General features: G+C 45.4%; 7 protein-coding genes and 1 non-coding gene across 8 annotated transcripts; 3 read left to right on the top strand and 5 right to left on the bottom strand.

The window, feature by feature from the left end:
• Positions 1–325: 325 nt before the first annotated feature.
• Positions 326–1,714, bottom strand: QC763_704340 (uncharacterized protein; the record flags this gene model as incomplete). Its single annotated transcript, XM_062915434.1, has 3 exons — positions 1,631–1,714; positions 1,547–1,565; positions 326–1,474 (listed from the first exon to the last, which is right to left on the bottom strand). The coding sequence occupies exons 1-3, from the start codon at positions 1,675–1,677 to the stop codon at positions 326–328; spliced, it is 1,215 nt and encodes a 404-aa protein (XP_062761173.1). The 5' UTR covers positions 1,678–1,714.
• An 869-nt stretch (positions 1,715–2,583) lies between these two features.
• On the bottom strand, positions 2,584–4,409 carry QC763_704350 (uncharacterized protein). The gene is made up of 2 exons (XM_062915435.1): positions 3,117–4,409; positions 2,584–3,061 (listed from the first exon to the last, which is right to left on the bottom strand). The coding sequence occupies exons 1-2, from the start codon at positions 4,175–4,177 to the stop codon at positions 2,842–2,844; spliced, it is 1,281 nt and encodes a 426-aa protein (XP_062761172.1). The 5' UTR covers positions 4,178–4,409; the 3' UTR covers positions 2,584–2,841.
• A 139-nt stretch (positions 4,410–4,548) lies between these two features.
• Positions 4,549–8,803, top strand: QC763_704370 (uncharacterized protein). Its single transcript, XM_062915437.1, has 5 exons — positions 4,549–4,622; positions 4,691–7,687; positions 7,759–8,141; positions 8,195–8,450; positions 8,509–8,803. The coding sequence occupies exons 2-5, from the start codon at positions 7,430–7,432 to the stop codon at positions 8,716–8,718; spliced, it is 1,107 nt and encodes a 368-aa protein (XP_062761170.1). The 5' UTR covers positions 4,549–4,622; positions 4,691–7,429; the 3' UTR covers positions 8,719–8,803.
• Positions 4,692–5,966, bottom strand: QC763_704360 (uncharacterized protein; the record flags this gene model as incomplete). The annotated part of the gene is made up of 1 exon (XM_062915436.1): positions 4,692–5,966. One exon carries the CDS (start codon positions 5,964–5,966, stop codon positions 4,692–4,694), a length of 1,275 nt encoding a protein of 424 aa, XP_062761171.1.
• An 8,836-nt stretch (positions 8,804–17,639) lies between the features above and the next one.
• On the bottom strand, positions 17,640–18,608 carry QC763_0114100 (uncharacterized protein). The gene is made up of 2 exons (XM_062906517.1): positions 18,368–18,608; positions 17,640–18,318 (listed from the first exon to the last, which is right to left on the bottom strand). Exons 1-2 carry the CDS (start codon positions 18,486–18,488, stop codon positions 17,924–17,926), a joined length of 516 nt encoding a protein of 171 aa, XP_062761169.1. The 5' UTR covers positions 18,489–18,608; the 3' UTR covers positions 17,640–17,923.
• QC763_0114110 lies at positions 17,811–17,881 on the bottom strand. The gene has a single exon. It is a non-coding gene; the product is annotated as a tRNA-OTHER (tRNA).
• A 2,958-nt stretch (positions 18,609–21,566) lies between the features above and the next one.
• Positions 21,567–22,914, top strand: QC763_0114090 (uncharacterized protein; the record flags this gene model as incomplete). The annotated part of the gene is made up of 3 exons (XM_062906516.1): positions 21,567–22,040; positions 22,128–22,626; positions 22,864–22,914. Exons 1-3 carry the CDS (start codon positions 22,015–22,017, stop codon positions 22,912–22,914), a joined length of 576 nt encoding a protein of 191 aa, XP_062761168.1. The 5' UTR covers positions 21,567–22,014.
• Positions 22,915–23,602: 688 nt separating this feature from the next.
• Positions 23,603–24,370, top strand: QC763_0114080 (uncharacterized protein; the record flags this gene model as incomplete). Its single annotated transcript, XM_062906515.1, has 2 exons — positions 23,603–24,144; positions 24,214–24,370. The coding sequence occupies 2 exons, from the start codon at positions 23,603–23,605 to the stop codon at positions 24,368–24,370; spliced, it is 699 nt and encodes a 232-aa protein (XP_062761167.1).
• Between the last annotated feature and the right edge of the window lie 164 nt (positions 24,371–24,534).

Raw genomic sequence — 24,534 nt, 5'->3', positions numbered from 1 at the left:
CAACTTGTGATCACGCACCAGAGGCGACACTGCATGGTACTTTTTTTTTGTTATCCTCTTCCAAAATGACAAATCGGCTCGTTGGTAGTTGCTTGCTTTCATTACCAATGAGTTGCTGACAGCGGGGTCATGGCGGCTACCACCTGTCGTGCAGGATGCGGCGATCTTTGGATGGCATCTTCGGAGTTAACAACAGTTACATCCAGTCTTGCTCGGCAGACAACAATTACCACAAGAACTGCAGCAGTCGAGCCATGCAGCTACCTAGAACCCAAAAGATGCTGACACAATCTGCCCTTCCGCATTCTGTCAATCACGGTGGCGGCTAATCGCTTGCAATCATCCTTCGAGGCCAGTCAAGCCAACACCTCCAAGCCTCACCAAGACACTGCTCGACCATCTCGAAAACATACCTCCCCGCGTCTCTTATCTGCCAAGTCTCCCTCGCATAATGCAGCAGCACACAAAAATAACCCAACACCACCAGCGACTCGGGTCGTTTGTCCACCAACAAAGCCATGAACTCGGGGGCCACCACCACAGACCACGAATAAGTCATCTGGTGCTTGTTCCCCTTGCTTCCGGCCTCTTTCCCAAGCTCCTCCCAGTCGGCAGACAGTACTGAATCGAACCCAACCTGAAGGAAATTGATCGCCTCCATGCACGCCTGTCTTTCGCCCCCGGTCAACGATGCTGATGCGGCAACCATCACTCTGATTCGAGAGCACTCCTGCCCAGTCGGTTTTCGAAGCAAATACTCCTGACTCCAAGACAGCATCCCAGTGAGCTCCGACTCCATCAGCAGAGGCCAGGATGATGCAGCTATCGTCCTCACTCCACGATGAAGACGCGCACACCAGGCGTACTCGGCGAGGAACTCATCGATCGGTTGATCTCGGAAAGAGAGAGCATCAGCCAATAGGTGATGTCCGAGGATGCCAGAGTAGATGAGAAAGCTCACGCAGTTGGACCGGTCGACTTGGGATAGCTGGGCAACGTTGAACAGAGAGACGCCATGCGTCTGCAGAGCTATGGCTTGCTCGAGGTAGGTTTCTGATTGAGAAGAATGTAGGCAGGCAAGGTGGCGAGCTGAAAAGGCAAGGAGTTGGTAGAGGAGATAGGTGTCCTGAAGACCCTTTTGCAAGGCCAGAGCGAGAGCTGCTGAATTCTCGGACGCCCGATGAGGGGTGGCCCCGAAGTCGAAGATGTCCTTTGAGGATGTCAGGTGAACCAGGAGGTGAATATGACGGAGATTGAGCAACCCCTCGGGGGTTGGGCTGTATAAGGCCCGGCTTGTATCAGACAGAAGTGTGGAGGTCTCCCGGGGGGTGACACTGGACGTTAAAATCCCGGCGAGACTGCGACGTCGAGATAACGAACTTGAAGAAGGGCTATCTGCCGGGGCTTCGGACATGAAGCTGCATTGCCTTGCCGAAACGGTACAAAGTGAGCATGCTGGACGGCCTTCGTCACACTTCGAAGACCGATCGAGGTTAGTTCATCATTCTCATCAACGAAAATTGCTGAGAAGTTACCAGACACTCACCTTTACATGCCGCAATTTACTAGTCCCAGCCGTCAGTTAGGTAATTGTCCATTGTCAAAAATCGACAAGTGGCGTTGTCCTTACCATTGCACACAGCCACGCCGGGATTTGGTGTGGCCCCGGCGCCGCATCGTATCTCGTATCGGGAAAACGTGCGCTAGAGACGATGGAACACACTTGTGCGAGGTCTTGGGAGATTGACTCCATACACGCCGCAGCTTTAAAAGCTTGAGCAAGGGTGGCACAGCACATTGAGCCCCCACATCTCTACCGGGATTTACTCCTACTGCCACTGTTGGGTCCTTCTTCTTGATGTCTGGTGTCAGCCAACACGCGTGTTCGGCAGATGCCGGTGATGCAACACCAAAGGATTATGTTCCAACAGTGTCTTGATAACCTGGAACCCTTGCTGAGAACTGTCATGCATATACAAGATGAATAGTCAGGGGCTTAACTTGAGCCTCAGAGGTAACTTTACGAGGAATGCGAGATGTCGAGTTTCTACCAGAAGTCCCAGCGAAGCCCAATTATAGTCTCTTTCAAACTTCACAAATGTTGGGTGCCTGGTTGACAGAGAAATGTTTGTTGACGGTGATAACATGAGAGATGGGACCGGAAGCGGAGAAATAATATCAGGGGCATCCAAGCAAAGTTATCTGCCCAAGGTACCTTTCCTCCAGGCCTATTCGAATACCTGGGGTTAAAATCTCTTTTCCTCCCCGGACTAAGCATGCCGATGCTGGTTTCCTCTGAACCTTTCCTGGACTCAGCCCTCTTCGATTCACCTCTTCGCCACGCCAACACCCCTTTTCACATGGTTCTGTCATAGCTACGATGGTCGCCTTTCACCTCCCAGTTATTATCATGTTCTCTGTCCTTGCTGCTATCGCCATTGTCTCCTTTGCTTGGCACGCAATTCAAGCGCGAAGGTCGAGCCAGTAACATCGATACCCAAAGTATTTGCAACAACTCAGAGAGCAACACAGATCTCGTAACATGGTGAGTCACGTTCTCAACTCGTCGTCTATTCTCCGACTAACTGACACCAAATGAGCAAGGGCCGCAAAAAAGCTATGAACGACAAGAACTGAACGAGATACCGATAAAGAGAAACTGTCGCAAAAGAAGGTCGTCATCTCCGAGTTATCCAGCATCGAGAAGAGAGTAGAAGGAATTATGGGTGATGAAGGAACGGCTGGCCAAGGAGGTGGAGGCATCGAATATTGCGAGGTACACATTACTGATGAAACATGAAAAATACCCAACCAACATCCAACGTCGCCCGCATGGTGACCCTAGACATCGTTATACCCCAACATGATAGGGTCTGATTCCCTCGCGACTAGCCAGGTCCAAACCGCGCAGGGAGCGTAGCTGGTCAAGGTTGAGTATGATCGTCCGTAATCAGCCCTTTCGAATACCGTGCCGGTTGTATCTGAGCACTTCATGTGGGCCACATTCTCAGGTGTAGCGACTGCCAGAAAGTGCTGTCGCTGTGGGCCGGGCGGAAAACATCTACTCGTGTCAGCTTCTTTGTTTTAGCTTATTTCCTGTTACTGAGACCACGTACAAAGCATTGCCAAATATTCCATGGCACAAGTTGGGCTCCTTTTTCAACAACCCCTGCGTCCAGATACATTGCCTTGCCCTTTTGAGCGCTCCGTCGATCTTGTCCTGTAGTCGTGGGAAATATGGCCGCAAAGAGCAAAGCGATATCACGAACCCTGGCGCGCCGTGGCAAAATTGAACCAAACCTTTCCCAGGGCTCGTATGACCTTCACTGCTGGGCCAGTTCCCATCGTGCTGCTGCATCATCAACAACTTCTCCAGCACCCTCTCCACCCTGTCTGCCAAATTTGGCATGGAGAGCACCACTTGAGTAATGATGCCAATGTCTCCATGCACTGCTCCCAAGTACCGTGTTCCGTGCCAGCTCCATTTTGCTCGTCCATCTTCACGGGGACCTCCGTTCTTCCCTGGTGACCCCAGCCCGTTATTCAGGATGGTGTTGGCAATCTCAGCCATAGCAGGGTCAATAATCTTGCCGCACTTATCAGCACCGACCCAATGCTTCACCATTCTCAGCAGATACAACGTCCCTCCCCTCCCATACAGGTTTTCGTCTGGAAATTCGGCCACTTCGGCGACCTGCTCCACTGTCGCAACAAAGTCCCTGACGTGGCTGAGATCCTTTGTCAGGGCAGCTCTGACAGCTTCAAATGCTAGTCTTTCATCCGACACCCCGCAACCGTGGCTGCCCAACCGCAAGTTGTGTCCCCTAGACCCAGCAATATAGCACTGAGCCCAGTGCAAGGCCGGCTGACCGGATACGATCAAATCTGGGAGTCTGGCGCTGACCTGAAGCAGGAGGTACGCGATGCCCGTGGGGCCAGACCAGAGGCCCTGCAGAGCTTCGTGCGGGTATCGGCTTCGAGGAGGGAAGTTGACGATGATGTCTTCGAGCGCACCCATCAGGTAGCTGCTAGTCTCGCTGACGTCGAGGAGGTCCTCCGAGAGGACGTCGATGTATCGCTTCTTGGGCTGGGAGAAGCCAGCCTGACCCGTCATGGCCACGATGGCTCCCGGCACCCCCGTGGTCATCGGCGTCGGGGACGAAGGGTGGTACGGCATCTCGGTGAATGGGTTCGGGATCTGCTGGATACGAATCAATCGAAATTGAGCTATCGAATCGAACAAACCGCAGCAAAGCACAGCGATCAAGAGGCGTTGACCTTTGCCTGGCGCAGGCACGTCGTCATGATGTCTACACTCTGGAGCAGATGCTTCGCGGGAAGGTGGGGCCGCTGCCGGCTTTCAATGTGCACTACTATGAAAGAATGAAATGCGGGGAGCTGGACCCAAAGGATGGATGAAGGATGGAGCAGAAGGTCCGGGTACCGCGGGGCATCCCGTACATTCTGACCAACCAGACCCCCCTCGTTTCTCTGTTTTCTTCACACCTGGATGTGTACCTAGGTACCTACAGATGCCACCAGGACTATCACTTCCCCTCAAGACAACATGTTCAGCTTATAATGGTAATACTTATTACGGGCTGTGATGCTACCAACGCAATGCAAGTTCATGCTATCATACAACTCAAGTCCTCTCCGATATCCATGCTAACTGAGAAACTGAGACCAGCTCATTGCCCCTTGGCAGCAGCATCGGCAATCTTTTGGGCCTTCTTCGCCTTCTCCTCCAACAGCTTGCGCAAGTCCTCCTGTGTCTCCTCCAACAACTTTTGACCCTCTTCCGAATGCTTCTTATACACCTCGGACAAGACACCAATGTTGTCCTTGACCTTCTGTGTTACGCCCTCGGATGACGAACCAAGGAACTGGCTCAGCACACCGAAACCAGTGCTTCCTCCCACAATAGAACTGGTCCAGCTCTTGCCCGTGTCCCCGGACTCCTTGGCCTTGTTGACGGCCTGCTTCACATAGTCTTCCAGCTTGCTCGAGTCACCGCTCTCGGAGATGCTCTTGATTTTGGAAAACAGCTCCGAGGCATTTCCTTGCTTGAGGATGTCCTTGTTATTGTTGATCAGGTCTCTGACCGCAGGGCTCTTGTCAAGATAAGGCTTGGCGGTTTCCAAGCCCTTGTCCCAGACCTGATCACCCATCTTGCGCACCTGCTGTGTCTTCTCCTCGACCAACTTCCGCACCTTGTTGGCATTCTCGGCGGTGAAGCCACCCTTGATGATGTCGTTCACCTGCTTCCATGTGTCGTCCACGACCTTCTTAGCCTCTGGTCCGTACTGAGAGCCCATCTGCTTCAGGGTGTCGAAGGAGCCGCCAAACTTCTCCTTGAGCTGAGGGTGGTTATCGAGCAGTTGCTCCGAAGCATTCGCGCTGAGGTTGGCAATTCTCTGGCTCAGCTTTTGCAGGGCCTCCCAGCTGCGGGAAGCGGCCTCGAGAGTCAGGCCGGCAGCCGTGATGCTCTGAAACTCTCTGTATGTCTCGGCAACGAGCTTGTCAACCTCTTCCTTGTTCGCGTCCCGAATGTCTTCAATATCCTTGAAGGCAACATCGACATACTGGCGGCCTCCTGGTACCCAGCCAGCATATGAGTAGCAGACCTCCTTGACCTTGCCGAGAGCCTCATCGGTGGAGGGAGTCTTGTTCTTGAGGGTGGCGGCGAGCTGTTCATACTTCTTGTTGGTCTCCTTGACGGTTGCGTTCATCGTCTTCATCATCTTGCCCGATGGGGTCATGGTGTAAATTCCATAGAGGAGGGCAGCGCCGGCGATACCGCCAGCAACGCCGGAAGCGAAGTGACCTGTCCCGCTGGGGGCGGCATTGGCTGCGGCTTGTGTGGTGGAAGAAGCTGTGGACTGGAAACGACGAGGGGTGGATTTGGTGGTGCGAGCCACGCGAGTCGCGCGGGGTACGATGCGGGCGGGAAGTCTGGACGACATGGCGGTGTTCTTTGCTCGTTTGTGATTTCAGGGGATGTGTTGTGTACCGGTAGTATAGGGATGGATGACAGGAGCCAATTTGATTTACTGTCGGTGACGGATGGAAAGTTGTGGTGTTGATATTTTGGTGAGAGTCGATGTTGCTTTGGTACAATTGAGAGTCCAGAGAAAGCACAAGGAAACTTTTAAAAGGGGAAACAGAGCCGGCAGACACCTGATTCTGTACCGCCTGCAACCGGCGCAAACTCAGATCATGACGTTCTCAGTGGAAAGGCGTCGACGCGGCGGCATTGCCTGCCCTGATTGGCTGGCAAACTCCTTGGTCTCAATTGGAGCAATGACATCACCACCCCCATGATGTCATTGCGCTGGCTGAAGATGGCCCAGGGTTAGGGTCTCTGGACTTGGCTCTGGCTTATCGATGAGATCGATAAGATAACGATAATCTCACGTTGTGCATGAATTCCGGCTTCACACACCGAACCTCTCACCGACACTCCCGTTTCGTGAATCCCCTCATCGCCGGGTGGATATTGGGGAATGCCACCTTCTCCAACTTTTAGCGCAGCTTCCCCGGCTGGGGGGCTCCGGGGTCTCCGCCTTTTGCCCAGAAAGCCAAGGTAGCAATGAGGGGATCGTGAGCTGACCCCGGGCCTGAACAACAAAAGTTTACGAATACCATGATGCTGCTGGTTTCCCATCTCGCCAGTCTTCAAGGCATGAACGACTGAACGAGGCTCTCCTCTGGTGTGAGTGGTATTCTTAGCACATGTTCCTGCAGTTTTAATTATCCATCCGAGCAGGCCAAGAGTACGATAGAGTGTTCATCGCAACCCATCGCACCGCCAACGTGGAAATAAACATGTTTCCCGTCGCCCCGGCGCCATCCACCGGTCTGCCAAGGGCTGCCGTTTCAACGGCAAAATTCACGAACCGCTGCACCTCGCATTTATCCGGCCGCTCAACCGTGGTCATTGGGGCGCTAGCATCGGAAGCCAGTGACAATCCGACCATACCCGTTCGCTTCTCATGGAAATCATGACCGTGGTGAACTGTGCCTTCACCAGTCTCGGCCGGCTGAATGATGAACACGAGCCCGAAATGACTTGATCCCCGGAGCCCAGACCCCAGGAGCCCGGTTCGGAGGGCAGCCCCGAAGTGCCGTATGGGCTGCGTTAGGTAACATCTTGATGCTTCCCTCATGCTCTGTGGAACGCGTTCCCGGTAGAGGGGAGGCGAGGTTGTATCGGTCGAACCCGTCAGGGACCATAGCACTCGGATCGATGTCCAGAGTTCCATTGATGGTCTGGTGGAGGGCAGCATGGTGGACCACCATCACGGCCCATCACCATGGCATGACGACTTGACATCCGTCCATAAAAAGGCATCGTGACCCAGGCCATCTCGACTGTCTTTCTTCTCCTCCATCCTTTCTCTCCCCAAGGACCGCCACCCCAGACAAGATGCATCTCCCGACAGCTGCCTCGCTCCTCCTCTCAGCGCTGCCTCTCGCAGTTGCCACCCCTACTCCTGGCCACGGCCACAAGGAGAAGGGTCTCAACACCTACGCCAAAGAGGCCGGTCTGAAGTACTTTGGTGCTGCCACCGACTCGCCCGGTTTCCGTGAGCGGGCTGGCTATGAGGCTCAGTATCCCAAGTATGACCAGATCATGTGGAAGTCGGACGAGTTCGGCCAGACCACGCCTACCAACGGACAAAAGGTACAGTCTTGCATCCGTTATGCGAGTCGCCATGCAACATGAGTGGTAGCTAACATACTCTCAACCAACAGTGGCTCTTCACCGAACCACAGCAGGGCGTCTTCAACTATACCGAGGGCAACATTGTTACCTCCCTCGCGAAGAAGCACGGCAAATATCTCCGCTGCCACGCCCTCGTCTGGCACTCTCAGCTCGCCCCCTGGGTTGAGGCCAAGACCGACTGGACCAAGGACGAGCTCCGCGCTGTTATCGTCAACCACGTCACGCGCGTTGCGAAGGCCTGGAAGGGTCAGTGCTACGCTTGGGATGTTGTGAACGAGGCGCTCGAGGAGGATGGAAGCTACCGCAAGTCCGTCTTCTACAACGTCCTGGGCGAGGAGTACATCAAGCTCGCTTTCGCGACCGCTGCCAAGGTCGACCCCAAGGCCAAGCTGTACTACAACGATTACAACTTGTAAGATTGATTTCCCACGACCAGCTTGATGCCTGACACTAATACACCCACAGGGAGTGGCCCCATGCCAAGACTGAGGGCACCCAGCGCATTGTCAAGATGCTCCAGAAGGCCAAGATCAGAATCGACGGTGTTGGCCTCCAGGCTCACTTGATTGCTGAGCAGGCCCCTACTCTCGACCAGCACATTGACGCCATCAAGGGCTTCACCAAGCTCGGCGTTGAGGTTGCCCTTACCGAGTTGGACATTCGCCTGCAGGTGCCCGCCAACGCCACCAACCTTGCTCAGCAGAAGGAGGCTTACAAGAACGTATGTCAAACCCCTTTTCTCCCTTCCCGGCGTCATTCATACTTATACATGTCAACAGGCTGTTGGCGCTTGCGTCCAGGTCAAGGGCTGCATCGGTGTCACCATCTGGGATTTCTATGACCCCTTCAGCTGGGTGCCCTATGTTTTCCCCGGCGAGGGTGCTCCCCTCCTCTGGTTTGAGGACTGGAGCAAGCACCCCGCCTACTACGGCGTGCAGGAGGCTCTCAAGAACGGCACCAAGAAGGGCAAGCCTGGCAAGTGGTGGTAAACTGCCAAGTTTACTCCAATTCCAAGTAGATAACAAGGTGTAATACCACTGTATAATTGAAAGAAACATGATCTTCCAACATTGACCCACTTGTCGTGTACCGTCTTGTTGCAAAGTCCACAGGCAAAAGACACAGCCAACTTCTGCGGTCGGTCCTCATGATTTGATAGACAGCTGGAATAAACCCTTCACACTTGGGCCGTTGACTGCAGCCTGTACTGCATCCACCTCTCTGGTCTCGAGTTGAGGCAACGAGTGAATGTGTACGCTCATGTGTTCCTGAAGTTCTGTTTTCAGGCCAAACTTCAGGAACAGTTCTGGCACGGGAACTTGTGCGTCTCCTCCTTTACTGTTTTGGCCTTCTTCAGTCTGGTAAATGTCGTGGAAAGCCTGTCGAAATCGGGATGTGAGATCTTGTTGTGCTTGTCCAGCTCCTTTTTAGAGGTAAAGCCAGTGAGGGCACCCGCGCAGCCGTTTTGGTCGTCACATCGAAATGGGAGTTCATGCCGGTCATAGTGCTGTTTTCTCGATGGGTCCGAGTTGAATCCCTCGTGGAAATAGTAACACGTAGTCCGGGAACACTTGAACCAGTGTGGGCCGTACACATCGCGCACCTCGGCTGAAGGCGCTGGTGTAGTTGTCCACATGTGTTCGAGTGTCTGACGGCTGCTTTGGGGATTGTTCGAAGCCCTTGAGGGTGCACTTTATCTTGCTTGTCGCCGGTGAACGCTCGGACACACTTGGCATGATACCAGATGCTGTACATGCTGAGAAAGTACGGGTCAGACTTGAACCTTCCAAGTCCGGGAGGATGTGCTGCTGATTTTAGTTGCTTTGGGTCATCTTTCAAGGCCTGCAGAAGTTTCCATCCTGATCGAATCTTCCCACAAGCGAGAGCAGGTCATCGTCGATGTCAAGGATATCTGACTCCTGATCTGGTGTGAGCTGCTCTGCTGTGCTGTTGGAATTAGGGGCAGTGAACCCTAAGAAAGAAAGAACTCGGTCTGCCCAGTGTGCCACAGCATAGTCTTGGAAGCCATACCATCCAATGCGAATTCGCCCTTTATTATTCCCCCCCATTCGGGTGTAAAGCACTCAAATACGAGGTACTGTAGACACAACATGGTCATGGCACGCTCTGCGGAAACCGATCGATGTAGTTGCTTTGATTCGCGATGTAACGACCAATTCAGGTGTCAGCTGTGTCTCATCTTCGGCCAACCTGATACGGAGCACGCGTACTGTACCACCGTAGCATGAACAAACTCAATTCTGTTCCTTCGTTGAGAATTATAATGAGTGGGCCACAAATCTCTTTGATGTGTACGACTGGACATCTTGAATATCGGACAGTCTGCTCCTCTAGGTGGATAGCAATGGCCGCTTGCACTTCTCGCCATCGTAGGGGATGGATGGAACAAATCATGAGGGACAAGATACTATGAGCCTGCTCCGCTTCATGCTTGTTGGGTTACGTCTGATGCGCTCTAGAGTACGACCAACCATACCTGCAGGTAAACTATCAGTATCGCACATCCAAAGCGTGACAAGGGAGTTATGATGGCTTAACGTACATTATAAGCGAGTGAGCCATATAAGCGAGTGAGCCACTTTTCACTACCCTACTACAAATACCCTCAATTGTAACACACCAACATTAGGAACTAACTACAATTACATCAGAAACAGCTGAATCAGATGATTCTGCAGCCTCCTGGCAAGTGCGTGCATTATGGCCAGGCTTACCGCATACACCACAGCACTAAACCTTCGTACGAGCCCCCCCTGCATTACTACTATCCGGCTGCGTTTCTTGCACTCCTTCCCTATCCACGGCCTTCTGATCCAGTAGATTCTGTACCTCTTGTATAGTAAGTGACCCTCCAAGCTTTACATATATTTTTTTAGCTCTCCGGCGCTTACTTAGTACCTTATTGGCCTTACGGAGCGAAGAGACCTCTAAACGAAGGAAAGCTACTTAGTGTATTATAGCCGTTATACCTTTAATAAGCTAGTCTACCGTAGCTAATATTAAAGTCGGGAAGCTATTTTAATAGTTAATAATACGAGTCTTAATAAACGTTAATTATAAGTTAGTTTCTCGAGGGGTATATAGTATCTAGGAGACCTAAGGTTATATAATACCGGGCCGTAAGTTTAGAGGTATTAGCGTACAAAGCTTTATATTTAGTTTAAAAAATACTTTCTCTAGATCGTACGGTATAAATCTAGTACCCGTAAAGCTATCCTATATATTCTTTTCTATTATAGAGGCGAAGAAGGCTTCGCGGAAGGTATAGAGGAACTCGAACTTACTTATATAGTTAATATATATATATATTAAGTCCTTGATTTAGCGACCGTACGCCTATTTTAGCGGCCCAAAGTAGCTAATATCGAGTAGCTAGAGGAGGTGGAAGGAGTATAGAGGTATATAGAGCGTAATAATATTATTTTACTAATAGTGGCGCTTAAATTCGATCGAGTAGTGGCTTTCGTAGCTATTAAGGATTAATAACCGGTATTTATCTTTTATATAGGACGCTATATAATAGTTAAAGTACTTAATTTAATCTAGGCCTACCGGATTAATAATCTAGCTATTCTCGGTAATTATAATACGCTAAGTAAACGGTAGATTATATTTAGTATATTAGTTATTAAGGTAGTACTATACGGTTAAAATAATAAAGGAAGGGATAGCTTAGCTAAAGGCATTAACTCCTTAAATTACCGTTACCTATTTGCGGTTATTAGGCTAAGCTAGTTTTACTTTACTAAAGCCGTCCGAAGTAATAACTACTATACCCGCGAAGATAATACCTATTATAAACTTAGTCTCGTCGAAATTATAAATATTGTTATTTATAATACTGTACTTAGCTTTAGTATTCCGTATAAGCGTAAATATTACGGTTTTGGAAGATAGTAGGGCCACGAAGACTAATCAAGACTGGACCGCGCTATCGGGCAGGGCTCACGGTCTAGGAAATTAGACGGACCAATAAGATAGGGACCGGGGACCGCGGCGGGGCTTACGGTCCACGGTCTAGTATCGGCCAATACGGAGCGGACCGAGGACCGTATATAAAACGACAGTCTACGGTCCACAGGTTTATATATACGGAGGAACTAACTAGCGTAAATAGATAGTTCCGCAGTATATAATTTAAGTTATATTTATAGTATTTAGTGTTTATATCGAAATATCTTATTATATACTATTTAGCTATACCGAATTAAAATTATTTAAAAGTGCCTTTAACTAATATCCCTTTTAGAGGTTCTAAATAAGGGTTCGTTATACGTTATATACTTACTTTAACTCTATTACGGATAAGTTAAAGGCATTTTTTTACTATTATAGCCGGACCTAAAAACGTTTAAATAGGAGGCGTCCCGCCTAGCCTAAACGCCGAAGGACCTTCCGCTAAACCTATACCCTTTACCGTAAAGTAGGTTATTAAGCGTCTTAAAAAGCTCGAGGACGAAGCTTAATAAACCCGGGAGTAGATTTTCGCTATCTCGGCTACGTTTAAGTCGACTATTAAACTTCCGGTACCGGAGCGCTATAGAGGAGAAAAGGTAGAGCTTAAAGGGTTTTTAATTTAGTTTAAAATTTATTTTTGTTAGTACTTAAATTAATTTACTAACGAAGAGTCGAAGGTAATTTTCGCGGCTACTAAGCTTAAAGATAAGGCTCTCGTATAGTTCGAGCCTATCCTTAACGACTATTACGAGTAGGAGCCGGAGGATTAAAAGAAAATTATTATAAAATATTTTAAGAATTATTATACCTTTAAAGCTAAACTTAAAAAGGTATTTAAAAAGTATAATAAAGTAAAGTACGCGTAGGATAGACTCTTAAGTTTACGCTAGACGCGCTCGGTAGCTAACTACGCGGCTTAATTTAAAATTAATAACCTACGTAACGCTATTAACGATAAAGGGTTAATATAGCTTTTTTACTATAGCTTTAAAGATAAGGTAAAGGATAAATTATATAAAGAGATAAGGCCTAATATTATTAATAAATATATTACTATAACTATATAGATCGACGATCGGCAGTTTAAGTATTATATAAAAAAGAAAGGAGGTAACGGTAAAGATAATTACGGTAATAACTATAGGGGATACTTTAACGGTAACCGCTTTAACGATAGGCGTAAGCGGAGATATTTTAGTACTAATTACTCCGGTACTATATATTCGGGACTAATAAACGTTAATACTATATAATAGTAAAGGCCGTAAGGCCGAGGTTAAAGTAAAAATAACTTTAAATATTTTAATTATAGTAAAGTAAAATACTTTAAAAAAGACTATAGGATACCTAAACGGCTCGGATAAAAAAGGGAAATCGCATTAATTATTATATCGAAAGGACCGAGGATTATAAAAGTAATAATTATCGGATATTAATAAGGCGGAGCGGTAAACTCCGAGGAAGACTCTAATTAGTACGCCGGATAAGAAAATATAAAATTCTAGGAAATAAAAAAAATATTAAAAAAGCTAAAAGTAAAATATAAAAAAAGAAATCTTTAAATATAAACTTTATAAAATTAAATAATATAGATTATTACGGAAATTATTATAAAAGTTACTAAAGATAAGGGTCTCGCGTAAATACTTAGTAAGTAAACGATACTAAAGAGGTAATATAATAAATATAGAATTACTATTTTATAGGATATATTATAGCCTATAAAGCTTTTATATAAAAGTTAAGAAAAGTATTAAAAAAGTAAGAAGGTTATTAATATTAAAATCGTAAAGTTACTAAAAAATATATTAATACCTATATAATATATACCTTATAAGGAAAATACGGTATAGCTTTATTTTAAGTATCCGGAATATCGGAAAGTACTTTAATTTTAATATATTATATATAAATATATAAAATACTATTAAAGTAAATCGCTATACGGCTACTAGCTAGTACGTAAGGTAGGTAAAAAGAGTAAGCTATAGCTAATTAAAAGGACTATAATTTAGTAAGAAAAAGCTTAATAGGAGGATTTAAATAATTATATTTTATAAAAGGTTTAGGACCCGGTTAAACTAAAGGATAGCCTTTAAGTTATATAGATTGTATTAAAATATATAAAGTATTACGTTAAATACGTAAACGGTTAAAATATAAATAATAATATATATTTGTAGGAAAAGGTAATACTAGGATAGTACTTAAATCTAAATTATATTATATATTTACGAGAGAAGGTTAAGCGATATTATTAAGCTAGGATATTTAAAATTAAGTAAAAGAACTACTATCGGGTATAAATATAAGAAAATACTAAAGACGGAAGATAGAAAGAAGCTAAGTAAATATAGTTAAGAGACTTTGTATTATTAGTTAACCCGGAGTAAGAGAACGCTCTTAAATAATATAATTATTTAAAAAACGATTTACGGCCTTTCGCGGAAGCCGTTAACCTTTAACGAATTATAAACGGTATTTTCGAAAGTATCGGTATAAAGCGAAGGTATAGAATAACGACTCGGCGCTCGTTAGCGAAGTCGCTATTATATAGGGAGAAAGTAAGAAAAATAAATGCCTTTAGGTTACTATACGATAGAGGGATCTTTAAGTAATAATATTAATAGATAGTAATATAAAAACGAATTTAATTTCGCTATAGTTCGTATATTAGGCCCGTATACTATATAAGAAAAAGAAAGAATAAATCGTTATATAAAAACTATTTTCTACGTAAAAGGTTTATAGGGAAATACTATCCTTAAATATTATAATCGAAAGAAAAATAATATTAATTATATTTAATATTATAAATATAGGACCCTCGAAAAATATAATTTTAAGGTAATTATAATATAAAAACTATAATTTAAATATTAATTAGAGGGATAGTAGTTACTTACGACTAAAAGAGCTTTAAAAGTATTTAATTAACGATAGAAGATTAAAAGTACGTATAAAGTAAAGTATAGGATAAGTACCCTCTATAATACTACCGTAAGGAGTATAGGAAATAATAATATATTTTATCGATATAAACGGTAAAATCGAAAAAGTAAAGTTAATAATATTAATAGAAATATCGGAAGTTAATAAGTATATCTATTATAATAACGTAAAGAAAGGTAAAAAAAAGGTAGTACTAGTAAAATATTAAAGATATTTAGCCTTTACGGCTAAGTACTTAGAAGGGCTTCTAGAGTAAGGACCGTAAAACTACGAAATTAAGTTAAAAGAAAAAACTAAATTACGGTTATTTAAAATTTATTATATTAACGATAAGTAAAGTAAAGAACTATAGAAATATTTAAATAAAAATTTAAAAAAAAAATATATTAGGAAGTCTATATCGCTAGTAAAATACCTTATATTTTTCGTACCGAAAAAAAATAGTAGCTTATAACTATATATAAACTACCGTTAATTAAATAACGAAACGGTAAAAAATAATTACCCGCTACTATTAATATTTAAGTTACGGAGTTAACTAATAAAGGCGCAATACTTTATACGCTTAAATATACTTATCGGGTACGCCTATATACGGATTAAAGAAAAAAACGAATAAAAAATAGCGTTTCGTATACTTTATAGTTATTTCGAATATTTTATAATACTATTTAGGCTAACTAATACGCCCGCGACGTTCTAATCTCTCGTTAACTATACGATACGGAAATACTTTAATAAGATAATAGTATATTATCTCGACGACGTTTTTATTTACTTACGTACTTTAAAGAAGTATAAGCGGCACGTACGAAAGATACTTAACGTACTATACGGAGCCGGACTTTTAATTAATAAAGAGAAAAGCGAGTTCTATATATAAAAAATAATATATTTAAAATATTTAATATTACTAAATAAAGTACGTATAAAACCCGGGAAAATTACAGTAATTAAGGACTAGCTTATATTATAGTTATAAATATACGTTAAAGAATTTTTAAGGTTTATAAATTTTTATCGGATATTTATCCGGAGCTATATAGATATTGCGAAGCTATTTAATTATTTAATTAAAAAGGATATAGAATTCCGGTAGGGGTAAGAAAAGGAGTAGGCTTTCCGGAAGCTAAAAGAAATTATTTTAAAGGACTTAATATTTAAATTACTAAACCTTAATTAACTATTTAAAGTCGAGGTAGATATATTAGACTATACGATTAATAAATAATTAAAGTAGTAAAACGATAACGGTAAACTATACCCGGTAACCTTCTTTTCGAAGAAACTCGAAAGAGCACGTTAGAATTACTTAATCTATAATAAGAAGCTACTTGCTATTATCAAAGCGTTCGAAAAGTAAAGGTTATATTTTAGCGGTATTAAGTATAAAATATAGGTCTATACGGATTATAAGAACTTACGGTACTTTACTACTATAAAGGTCTTTAACGTACGGTAAATACGATAGTTAAAGTTTCTTTCGGAATTTAATTTTTAAATTAACTATAAAAAGGGCTCGGAGAATACTAGGATAAACGTATTTAGCCGGCGAGCCGATTACTATAAAAATATATTTAGGGAGTTATTATTATTACTTAAGGAGGCGCCGGATAATACTTTTAAGTATTTATTATAGCCGTAAATAAAGTATTACGTAGTATATTGTAAAAAAGCTATTTTTAATAAATATTAAAGGAAGTTAGGTAACGATATTATAAAGTAATATTAGTAGGAAAAGCTAAAGCTATAGGGTATTTAGAAAAATAATTAAGGAAAACTATAGTATAGGAATCGAGCGTATATAAAGTTAGGTAATAAAATAGTATTAATAATAAAGATTTATATATCGAAGCTTAAAAGATATATAGATATTACTAAGATTATAAAATAGATTAAGTAATACTTTAATTAATTAAGGATTAAGGACGACGTTAAGGAAGTTATTTAATTATACTATACGTACGAGAGAATAAAAGTTACGAAGTATAAGCCCTATAGATTTTTAGAGCTACTATTAGTAATAAAACGGCTATAGAGTTTAATTATAATAGACTTTATTATTAAATTACTAAAGTTTAAAGATACGGTAACCGGCGTTAAATATAATAGTATATTAACGGTAATCGATAGGCTTATTAAATAGGTATACTTCCTACCTTATAAAAAGACTTAATCGGTAAAATAACTGGCGAATATAATATTATAGTATATTATAGTAATATATATATAACTAAAGGAATTTATTACGGACCGCGATATTAAATTCGTATCGAAATTTTGGAAAGCGTTAATAACGAGGCTAAGGGTAGTAAGTAAAGTATCTTCGGCCTATTATCCTTAGATAAACGGTTAGATAAAACGGCTTAACTAAATTATAGAATAATACTTACGGAATTATATTAATTTCGAGTAGGACAATTAGGTTAAACTATTATTTACGGTATAACTAGTATATAATATATCGTTAACCGAAACGATTAAAGCTATACCGTTCTTTACGAATTTCGGCTATAAGGCAGACTTACGGCAGGGACTTACGGTTAAGGTGCCTAGGGCTAGGGTTAAGGTAAATAAGATATATATACTCTATAGTAAGCTTAAGTAAAAACTAGAGTTTATAAGGGAAAGGATATAGAAATATTATAATACTAAAAGGCTCGAGGGACCTCGCCTTAAGGGGAGAGATATAGTATTCCTTTCTATACGTAATTTACGTACTAAAAGACTTAGTAAGAAGCTGGACCATAGGAGAGTGGGACCATTTAAGGTTAAGAGGAAGATATCGGAGACGGCATTCGAATTAAAGCTACCTAGTACGATACGTCTACGGTTACACACCTTTCACATCTTACTTTTGGAACCCGCACCACACGCAAAAAAGGCTAATATACAGGCAGTGGCGGAGGACGAAGAAGAGGAGTATGATATGGAAGAGATACTGGATTTACGGTTTAATGAAGGCCAATTAAAGTATTTAGTTAGCTAGTTAGAATATCCGGCTATAGATAACTCGTGGGAACTACAGGCACACCTTAACTGCCTAAATAAGTAAAAAGAATTCCACTAACGATATCCGGACCGACCAAAGCCCAAGCAAGCAAAAAAGACTCGGCCCCGGCCCACAGCCAGATACTATAAGACGGAGCCAGAACCTCGACAGGAATCGAACCTGCGCCTTCGACGTAGTAGTCGACGTACTATACACTACACTACGAGGTTAGAAGGTATAAAGGGGACCAAATATAAGTAGTACCACGCGCCTCAGGCACCTTGGGAAGTGGAAGGCGCACCACTGGCGGTATCTAACGTAGCGAGGAAGGAAGGACCAACCACGCTAGGATCGAAGGAAAGATCGGAAGGCCAGTTAAGGCCTAAGGAAGGGTCCGGGACGTGAGGAGACCACGGAACGGTATCCTGAGCGGCGTCCGGCCGCGCAGGAGCACCCGGCGAAGAAGCAGGGGGCGCCGCAGCGGCAGACTGTGCCACCTGGGCATCCTCCTCCTGGATACCCCGCGCGAAGAGACGCTCCTCGCGAGCACGGAGGGAGCGGCGTGTTCGTTTTACCCGGATAAGCTGGGCAGTCAGTTGCGAGAGCTGGTCTTCAAGCCTTTGCTCCTCACGCTCGAGCCTATCCTGCTCTTCCATCGTTCGGGTCACTATCGAACGGTCAATTACGGTACAGGAAGGAAAGGAAGATACACCCACGGGCGGAGCCAACATCAGACCCGTCACATAGAATCTTACGGCGCACGCACTCGGCGCACCGTGAGGACTCGGGAGCCATGATGCAAGGGGTCCCGGAGGTAAAACAGGTAGAACACGGCATTACGGCAGTGCCACGGCAGCGGATTCGAGAGGCAAGGGCGAAGGACTGTTCAGTCTTACAATGACGTTTCTGCACGCGCAGTGGAAGAAGACTAGGCCGCAGGGGCTTCGGCCTGGAGGGGGAGCATCATGTCACGGTTCTGGAAGACAGTGGGGCCACGAGGACCAATCAAGACTGGACCGCGCCATCGGGCGGGGCTCACGGTCCAGGAGATCAGACGGACCAATAAGATGGGGACCGGGGACCGCGGCGGGGCTCACGGTCCACGGTCCAGTATCGGCCAATACGGAGCGGACCGAGGACCGTATACAAGACGACGGTCCACGGTCCACAGGTCTATATATACGGAGGAACTGGCTGGCGTAGATAGACAGTTCCGCAGTATGCAATTTAAGTTGTATTCACGGCATCTAGTGTTTACATCGAGACATCTTGTTGTGCACTGTTTAGCTGCACCGAACCAGGATTATTCAGAAGTGCCTTCAACCGATATCCCTTTCAGAGGTTCTGGATAGGGGTTCGTCACAGTAAACCACTTGGTAATAACCTTTAAATCCTCGCATTTGGCCCTTTAATAATCGTATTTACGCGTAAAACGCGTACGGAGCTATAGCTAGCGTTTAACGAAGTTATATGCCTAAAGCTTGCCAATAGGGGGCGCGTCGCGTACGCGTAGTAGTTAGTTAATTATATTTTCTATACTACGTAATCTTAGTAGAAAAGCTCGCGTATTTAACTTAATAATATATTAAATAATAGCATCCTCTTCTAATTAAGTAAGCTTCTTCGAATTAGGCGTGGTGTCGCGTCGTGCAGGCTTGCCAGCGCGTTGCCGCGAAAGAGGTATACGATTAATGTTGTAGATCTTAGCAGCGGCCCGTACACTTAGATTTTCGTCATTTTGAAGAGCTTCAAGGGTTAAGTTTACCCTAGCTTCGTATAAGGTGGCAGGCATAGTTGGTTGTTGTGAGTGGTACGTTGTAGGTGGAGGGTCGCGTCGCGTCGAAAAAGTGGCTCACTCGCTTATATGGCTCACTCGCTTATAATGTACGTTACGCCTGTTCCAGTTTGTCGGGGAAGCAACGCGGATGCAATTTCTCGTGGAGTCTCTCTAACGATGGCTTGCCTTGCAAGTTCTCCATTACAAGCTTGGCAAATAGAAACATTCCCAAAGTTTGGCTGTTAGTCAGTAGACACTTTCAAATCGTTCTGCTGAGCATCTGATAGGGGAGTACTTGCCGTCTGTTCTATCCATCTTTGAATCATCATAATTTAGCTCCATGTCTTCAACCAACAGTAAAGACATCCGCTTCTTGATATTGGCTCAAGCCGGGTTACAAGAAGCAACAGGATTTTACCAGGATTCTTATTTTCACACAAGATGATCGTTTCGATCAAAAGGTTCATAAGCTTCCCTCTCTCCTTGTCGGGACACTCGTCCAAGGCCGTCGATCACCAGAAAGGTTTTGGAGCTGGTTTTTAGGAGCTCGTGAAACAACTGTTTGGTGAGCTTCTCTGACTGTAGGTGTAATTCGCCCGTTTTATCCCTAGCGCCATAGTAATAGGGGATAACGTCGCGCTGTTGGTCAATGAGTTGAAGTAGGGAGCATTGACAATGGATCGAAATGTTCTTCTCTCCGGGTCTTGATCTTTACAGTAGAAGAACTCCACAAGACCATTCTTCTTCTCCTGAATCTGGTCGATGATGGCTGATGAAAGGACACTCTTACCTACGCGTAGGAAGTATCAGCCATGTACAATTATCTTGAATGGTGAGAGTAAGCATGGCAGGACCTACCAGCCCCGGGCTTTGCGTATATCCAAAGAAACGGTGTTCTAGGATAAGGATTGGATGTCCAAGTCTTGACGTAATCGTTGTCTAGCAGCCAGAGTCCAAGTTGGTACTTTGTGCCATTACTGTGTGCATCTCGCACGTCTTGGTGCTCCTCGTGATCTCGAATGCAGCTTGGAGCTTGGAGCCATTGATGCACGGCTAATAGCTTTTGAGAATCACGCATTCTCCGCTGCTCATCAATCTCGTCGAGGAACTTAATTCTGTCATGCTCCGAGTGTTCGATATGAGTATGGTTGACATGGCTTTCAAGCAACGACCGTTGCTGTTCTAGGTCACCGAGGAGTGCCCCAAGCCTGCTCTTAAAGTCATTCCACAGCGGCCGAAACATCAAATTCACCGCTAAGATACGCGAATTAATTACATGACCTGACCCGGTGGATTACTCGCTACCATGGAGATCCTATGAGTATCCTACTTACCCGACTTTGCAAATATGCGTAGAGCTCTTCTTTGCAAATCAAGAATTGGTTCCCATATCGAGGACAGCACCGATTGAACTGTAGTATCTGACCGAAGATATGCTGGTATTTCTTAAAATTGGGTAAAATTTTCTCGATTGTGCTGTAAGCATCAAGCAGGCAATCGAATGCGTCGGTGCCACCTTTTGGCAGTCTGTTGGTCAAGGGGTCAGTGAGTGGAAATCGGTTATCAGTGTGGTACAGCTGAGATTTACCAAAAGTAAAAGCTTGAGAGGAACCCAGACAAATGCGAGGATGCCGTTGCTGTTGACAAAGACCTCGATAACCTTGCCAAACTGCTCCATGGCTTCAAAGAACCCTTGAATTCTGCCCACCTGCATCTGCTTTCCCCGTCGCGCTGCTCGGCTTGGATGGACAAAATCTCGCTTTTCACTTCACCGAGGCTAGTGATCTGAAATTTCTTTTCAGTCTCATTCGAAACTTCTTGAGCGTGGTTTCAAAGGCATTTCCAGGCTGTATTTGAGTCGGTTGCGAGGCCATGTTGAATGTTGGAAACCTGGGGCGGACAATGCAAGCTCACTGCGGTGCATGGACAGGTCGAAAGCCTGCTTGTCAAAAGGACACGCGGGACTGGTTCAACTTTTTAATGTAAAATACAAATGCAAAGATCAAGGCGACCTTTTCTTGGCTTGCAGTTTGTGAGAAGGCTCGGTGGTTCGCCCTGTGGTCCGCCCCCGGGCAGTGCACCCTCGTGCCTTCCCGCCTGCGTCTCAGCAAGTGATTGAATTGTTATACAAAATCCCCAGTCACAGTCCAGCTACCTACCTCTCGCAATTCTTTGCTAAGCAACCAGGCCTCGAAAACTATACTCCTTTCAACACCCTTTCCACCATGGAGGAAGACCATGAAGCGACCTACCGAATCGGTCCTCATGAAATATAACGAGATCCGCCATACTGCCTGTTACTCGAGAGGGAAAATTGCTGACATTTTGACCTGTGCAGCCTCACAACTCCAAGCACCTCGGCGGTTTCCCAGTGGGGAATGATTCACAACAGTAACTCATTTGGAGCGCACCCTATCACTAGCGAACTATTTGAGAATGCCAACGAAGAGCCCATGATAGATCCAGCAGTACTAGGGGACACATGGAGTCAAATGAAGGCTTGGGCCACTTTATGTGGCATCAAAGATGATCCCATAGCACCTGGTATAGCTGAGATGCTGGAAATCGAGGAGCAAAAAAGTGGAGATGGTGGCTTCTGTTGCTACGGGACTGTGAGTTCTTGTGTGCATTCACGGTTATCTGCCACGGGTCGTCGCATTTCCATTGTCTATAACTAACGCCAATGTCCATTAGATCAGCCATGCCGAAGTGAAGCTGGTTGGTAACCTGGCCGAGTCCAGAGACAGGCTTCTGAATAACGAGCATGTTCAGTCATTTGCTGTCATCAAATACGACGACTACTTGATGCGCATATTCTCAGATAATCACATATTCGCCCAGGTGAATGAGGCTGTATCACAAGCTCTCACTTCGCTGTTCAACAAGTTCAGGTTTTTCGAAGTGAAGGCGTTTTCCCAAATAGGGAAAATACAGAGCCTCTTTTACCAGTCACACACTCCTGGCCAGGCAAAGCTACGAGTGGACATCAACATATATGGATCTGCTGCCGATGCCGATGCCGTAGGGCTTTATCTCAGCAGCACTGCCAAGTTGTACCTTCAAGACCCCGAATATGACACCGAAAACATCGAGTATCTGAACAGGCAGTTGATTCACTTCCCCGGTTTTGAAGAACCTAAAGTCTTTGCCGGGCCCAGGGCGGATTTTGCTAACAAGACCAGCAAAACCTTGCAGGGTGTGTGTTCCCAACGCGAATATTTTGACCAGACGCTCTCGCAAATCTTGCTGACCAGTCGCAGTCATCATGTACTTGTGGTTGGAAGAAATCAAGAAGTAAGTTTCTAACTACCGGGCCTTAATCGAGACCACAGACTGAACCTGTTCTCTAACATCTCTCTAATTGCCGAAGCATCTTGACTTCTCACTTACCATAGCGAAACACTATTGCAAAGACCGCAATATCAGCATTCACAGTTACCTCAACAGCAATCTCGTCTCCACTACATACAATACGGTGGCGGTTAGCAACAATGCAAAGGATAAAAGTGCATTGTTTCAGATTGAATGTTCAGGGTTGTCGTCGATGAGGGTCAGTGACCTCCCAATTCTATAGGAGCACATACTTTGTACTGACTTTAGTTTTGCCTGTTAGCACATTTGATCAAGCGACCCCAGACAACGCTGTTCAAGGCAGCGTGTGAAATCCGCGCAAACTTCGGATGGTGCCCACAGCTACTCCCATTCAGAACCAGCTGGAAGAGCTCGGGTCGCTCCTTGCTTTCCTACCAGTCGACCAGCTACAAAACCGGGCCATGTTCAAGAAGAAGATCATGGATGCGTCTTCGCCAGATGCCCATACTGTACCCTGGCAATTCACTCTATTGCTCGAGGCACTGTGCCTGAGGAGGCCAAAAGAGATGCTCGAGCTGCCTCCGATTGAGGAACGCTACACTACATCACGCTCTCCCAAGAGGAAAGAAACCGCTGTGACAAGACCGCTGCTGCCATGAGCAACTGGATCAATCACAAAGCCGGCTTACGTGCAGACTAACGGGACCATTTTGGTATCTTCCAAGTCCAGCTCCAGCTTCGCTTGGTCTGCAACCAAGGGACGTTCCAAAAGCCTTTCCAACGACATGGCCGCAGAGACAAGCTGCTAGAGCGGGAAGAGTTTCTCTATGCTCTAGGTTCAAGTGTTGATATTGAATGTTCCATGTGCGGGATACCGGTCCCTGCCTTTGATGCAGCACCTCCAAAACTCCGTCATGGCTGTGAGCATGTAATCTGTCCAGAGTGCATCCCCTCCGATGACCAGAGATCAGCGAACAAGACCTCGTGCTTGTATTGTGGTGGGCATTTAAGTCCAAAATCAGACGCCCTGACGCCAAATAGCGGTGACGACAGCAATGACAAGGTGGACCATTTCGATCTTTCACGAGTCTCATCGAAAATCGAAGTCCTGATCCACGACCTCCAGCAAACCCCAAGAGACACGAAGAGGTACGTCGGCTCTGCTAGACTAGCAGAAGTCTTTGAGAACCAAGCTTACACCAACTCACCTAGCATTGTATTTTCCTGCTGGACAAGAACCCTGGACCTGGTCGCACTCCATCTCACTCGGATGAAGATCCTTCATCAACGAATTGACGGCAGGCAAACACTGGCAGAAAGACAGCACAACATGAGCCGTTTTGTGTCTGACGAGGGCACCTCCGTTCCAGTTCTGCTCATGACTACCGGTGTCGGTGCATTCGGGTACGTGCCATCTCCGCCAACCCCTAGGTATCCCAACCTTGTTAACCACCCGACTTCCCGTGTTTCCAGGCTCAACCTCACAGCTGCTAACCACGTCTACATTCTCGAGCCCCAGTGGAACCCAAGCGTCGAGAGTCAAGCCCTCGGTCGTGTTGCCCGCCGTGGTCAGAAGAAGACTGTCCCAGTCACGAGATACCTGGTTCATGGCACCGTGGAGATTGTATGATACTGCCTTTGCCTCCCCCACTCCCTCGAGATCCTCGTTCTCAGACGTTTGCCACCACTAGCAAATGAATGCTCAACAGCTCCGCAAAATGCGCCTGGCGGAGGCAGGATGGGCAACTCCCTAGATAAGACAAACGGATGAGTCCAGGTCAGCGTTTCTGTTTC

This window comes from Podospora pseudopauciseta, assembly GCF_035222475.1.
Source record: "Podospora pseudopauciseta strain CBS 411.78 chromosome 7 map unlocalized CBS411.78m_7.2, whole genome shotgun sequence".
Taxonomy (NCBI): domain Eukaryota; kingdom Fungi; phylum Ascomycota; class Sordariomycetes; order Sordariales; family Podosporaceae; genus Podospora; species Podospora pseudopauciseta.
Note: the sequence above shows the minus strand (reverse complement) of the source record. Positions and strands in the feature narration are given on the sequence as shown.

Coding starts and splice junctions, on each gene's coding strand:
- QC763_704350 (XM_062915435.1), bottom strand. CDS start 4,177: ATGCCGTACCACCCTTCGTCCCCGACGCCGATGACCACGGGGGTGCCG. Junction 3,062..3,116: donor GGAATATTTGGCAATGCTTT/GTACGTGGTCTC, acceptor TGACACGAGTAG/ATGTTTTCCGCCCGGCCCAC.
- QC763_704370 (XM_062915437.1), top strand. CDS start 7,430: ATGCATCTCCCGACAGCTGCCTCGCTCCTCCTCTCAGCGCTGCCTCTC. Junction 8,142..8,194: donor TACTACAACGATTACAACTT/GTAAGATTGATT, acceptor ATACACCCACAG/GGAGTGGCCCCATGCCAAGA. Junction 8,451..8,508: donor AGAAGGAGGCTTACAAGAAC/GTATGTCAAACC, acceptor ACATGTCAACAG/GCTGTTGGCGCTTGCGTCCA.
- QC763_0114100 (XM_062906517.1), bottom strand. CDS start 18,488: ATGCCGTGTTCTACCTGTTTTACCTCCGGGACCCCTTGCATCATGGCT. Junction 18,319..18,367: donor GTCTGATGTTGGCTCCGCCC/GTGGGTGTATCT, acceptor ACCGTTCGATAG/TGACCCGAACGATGGAAGAG.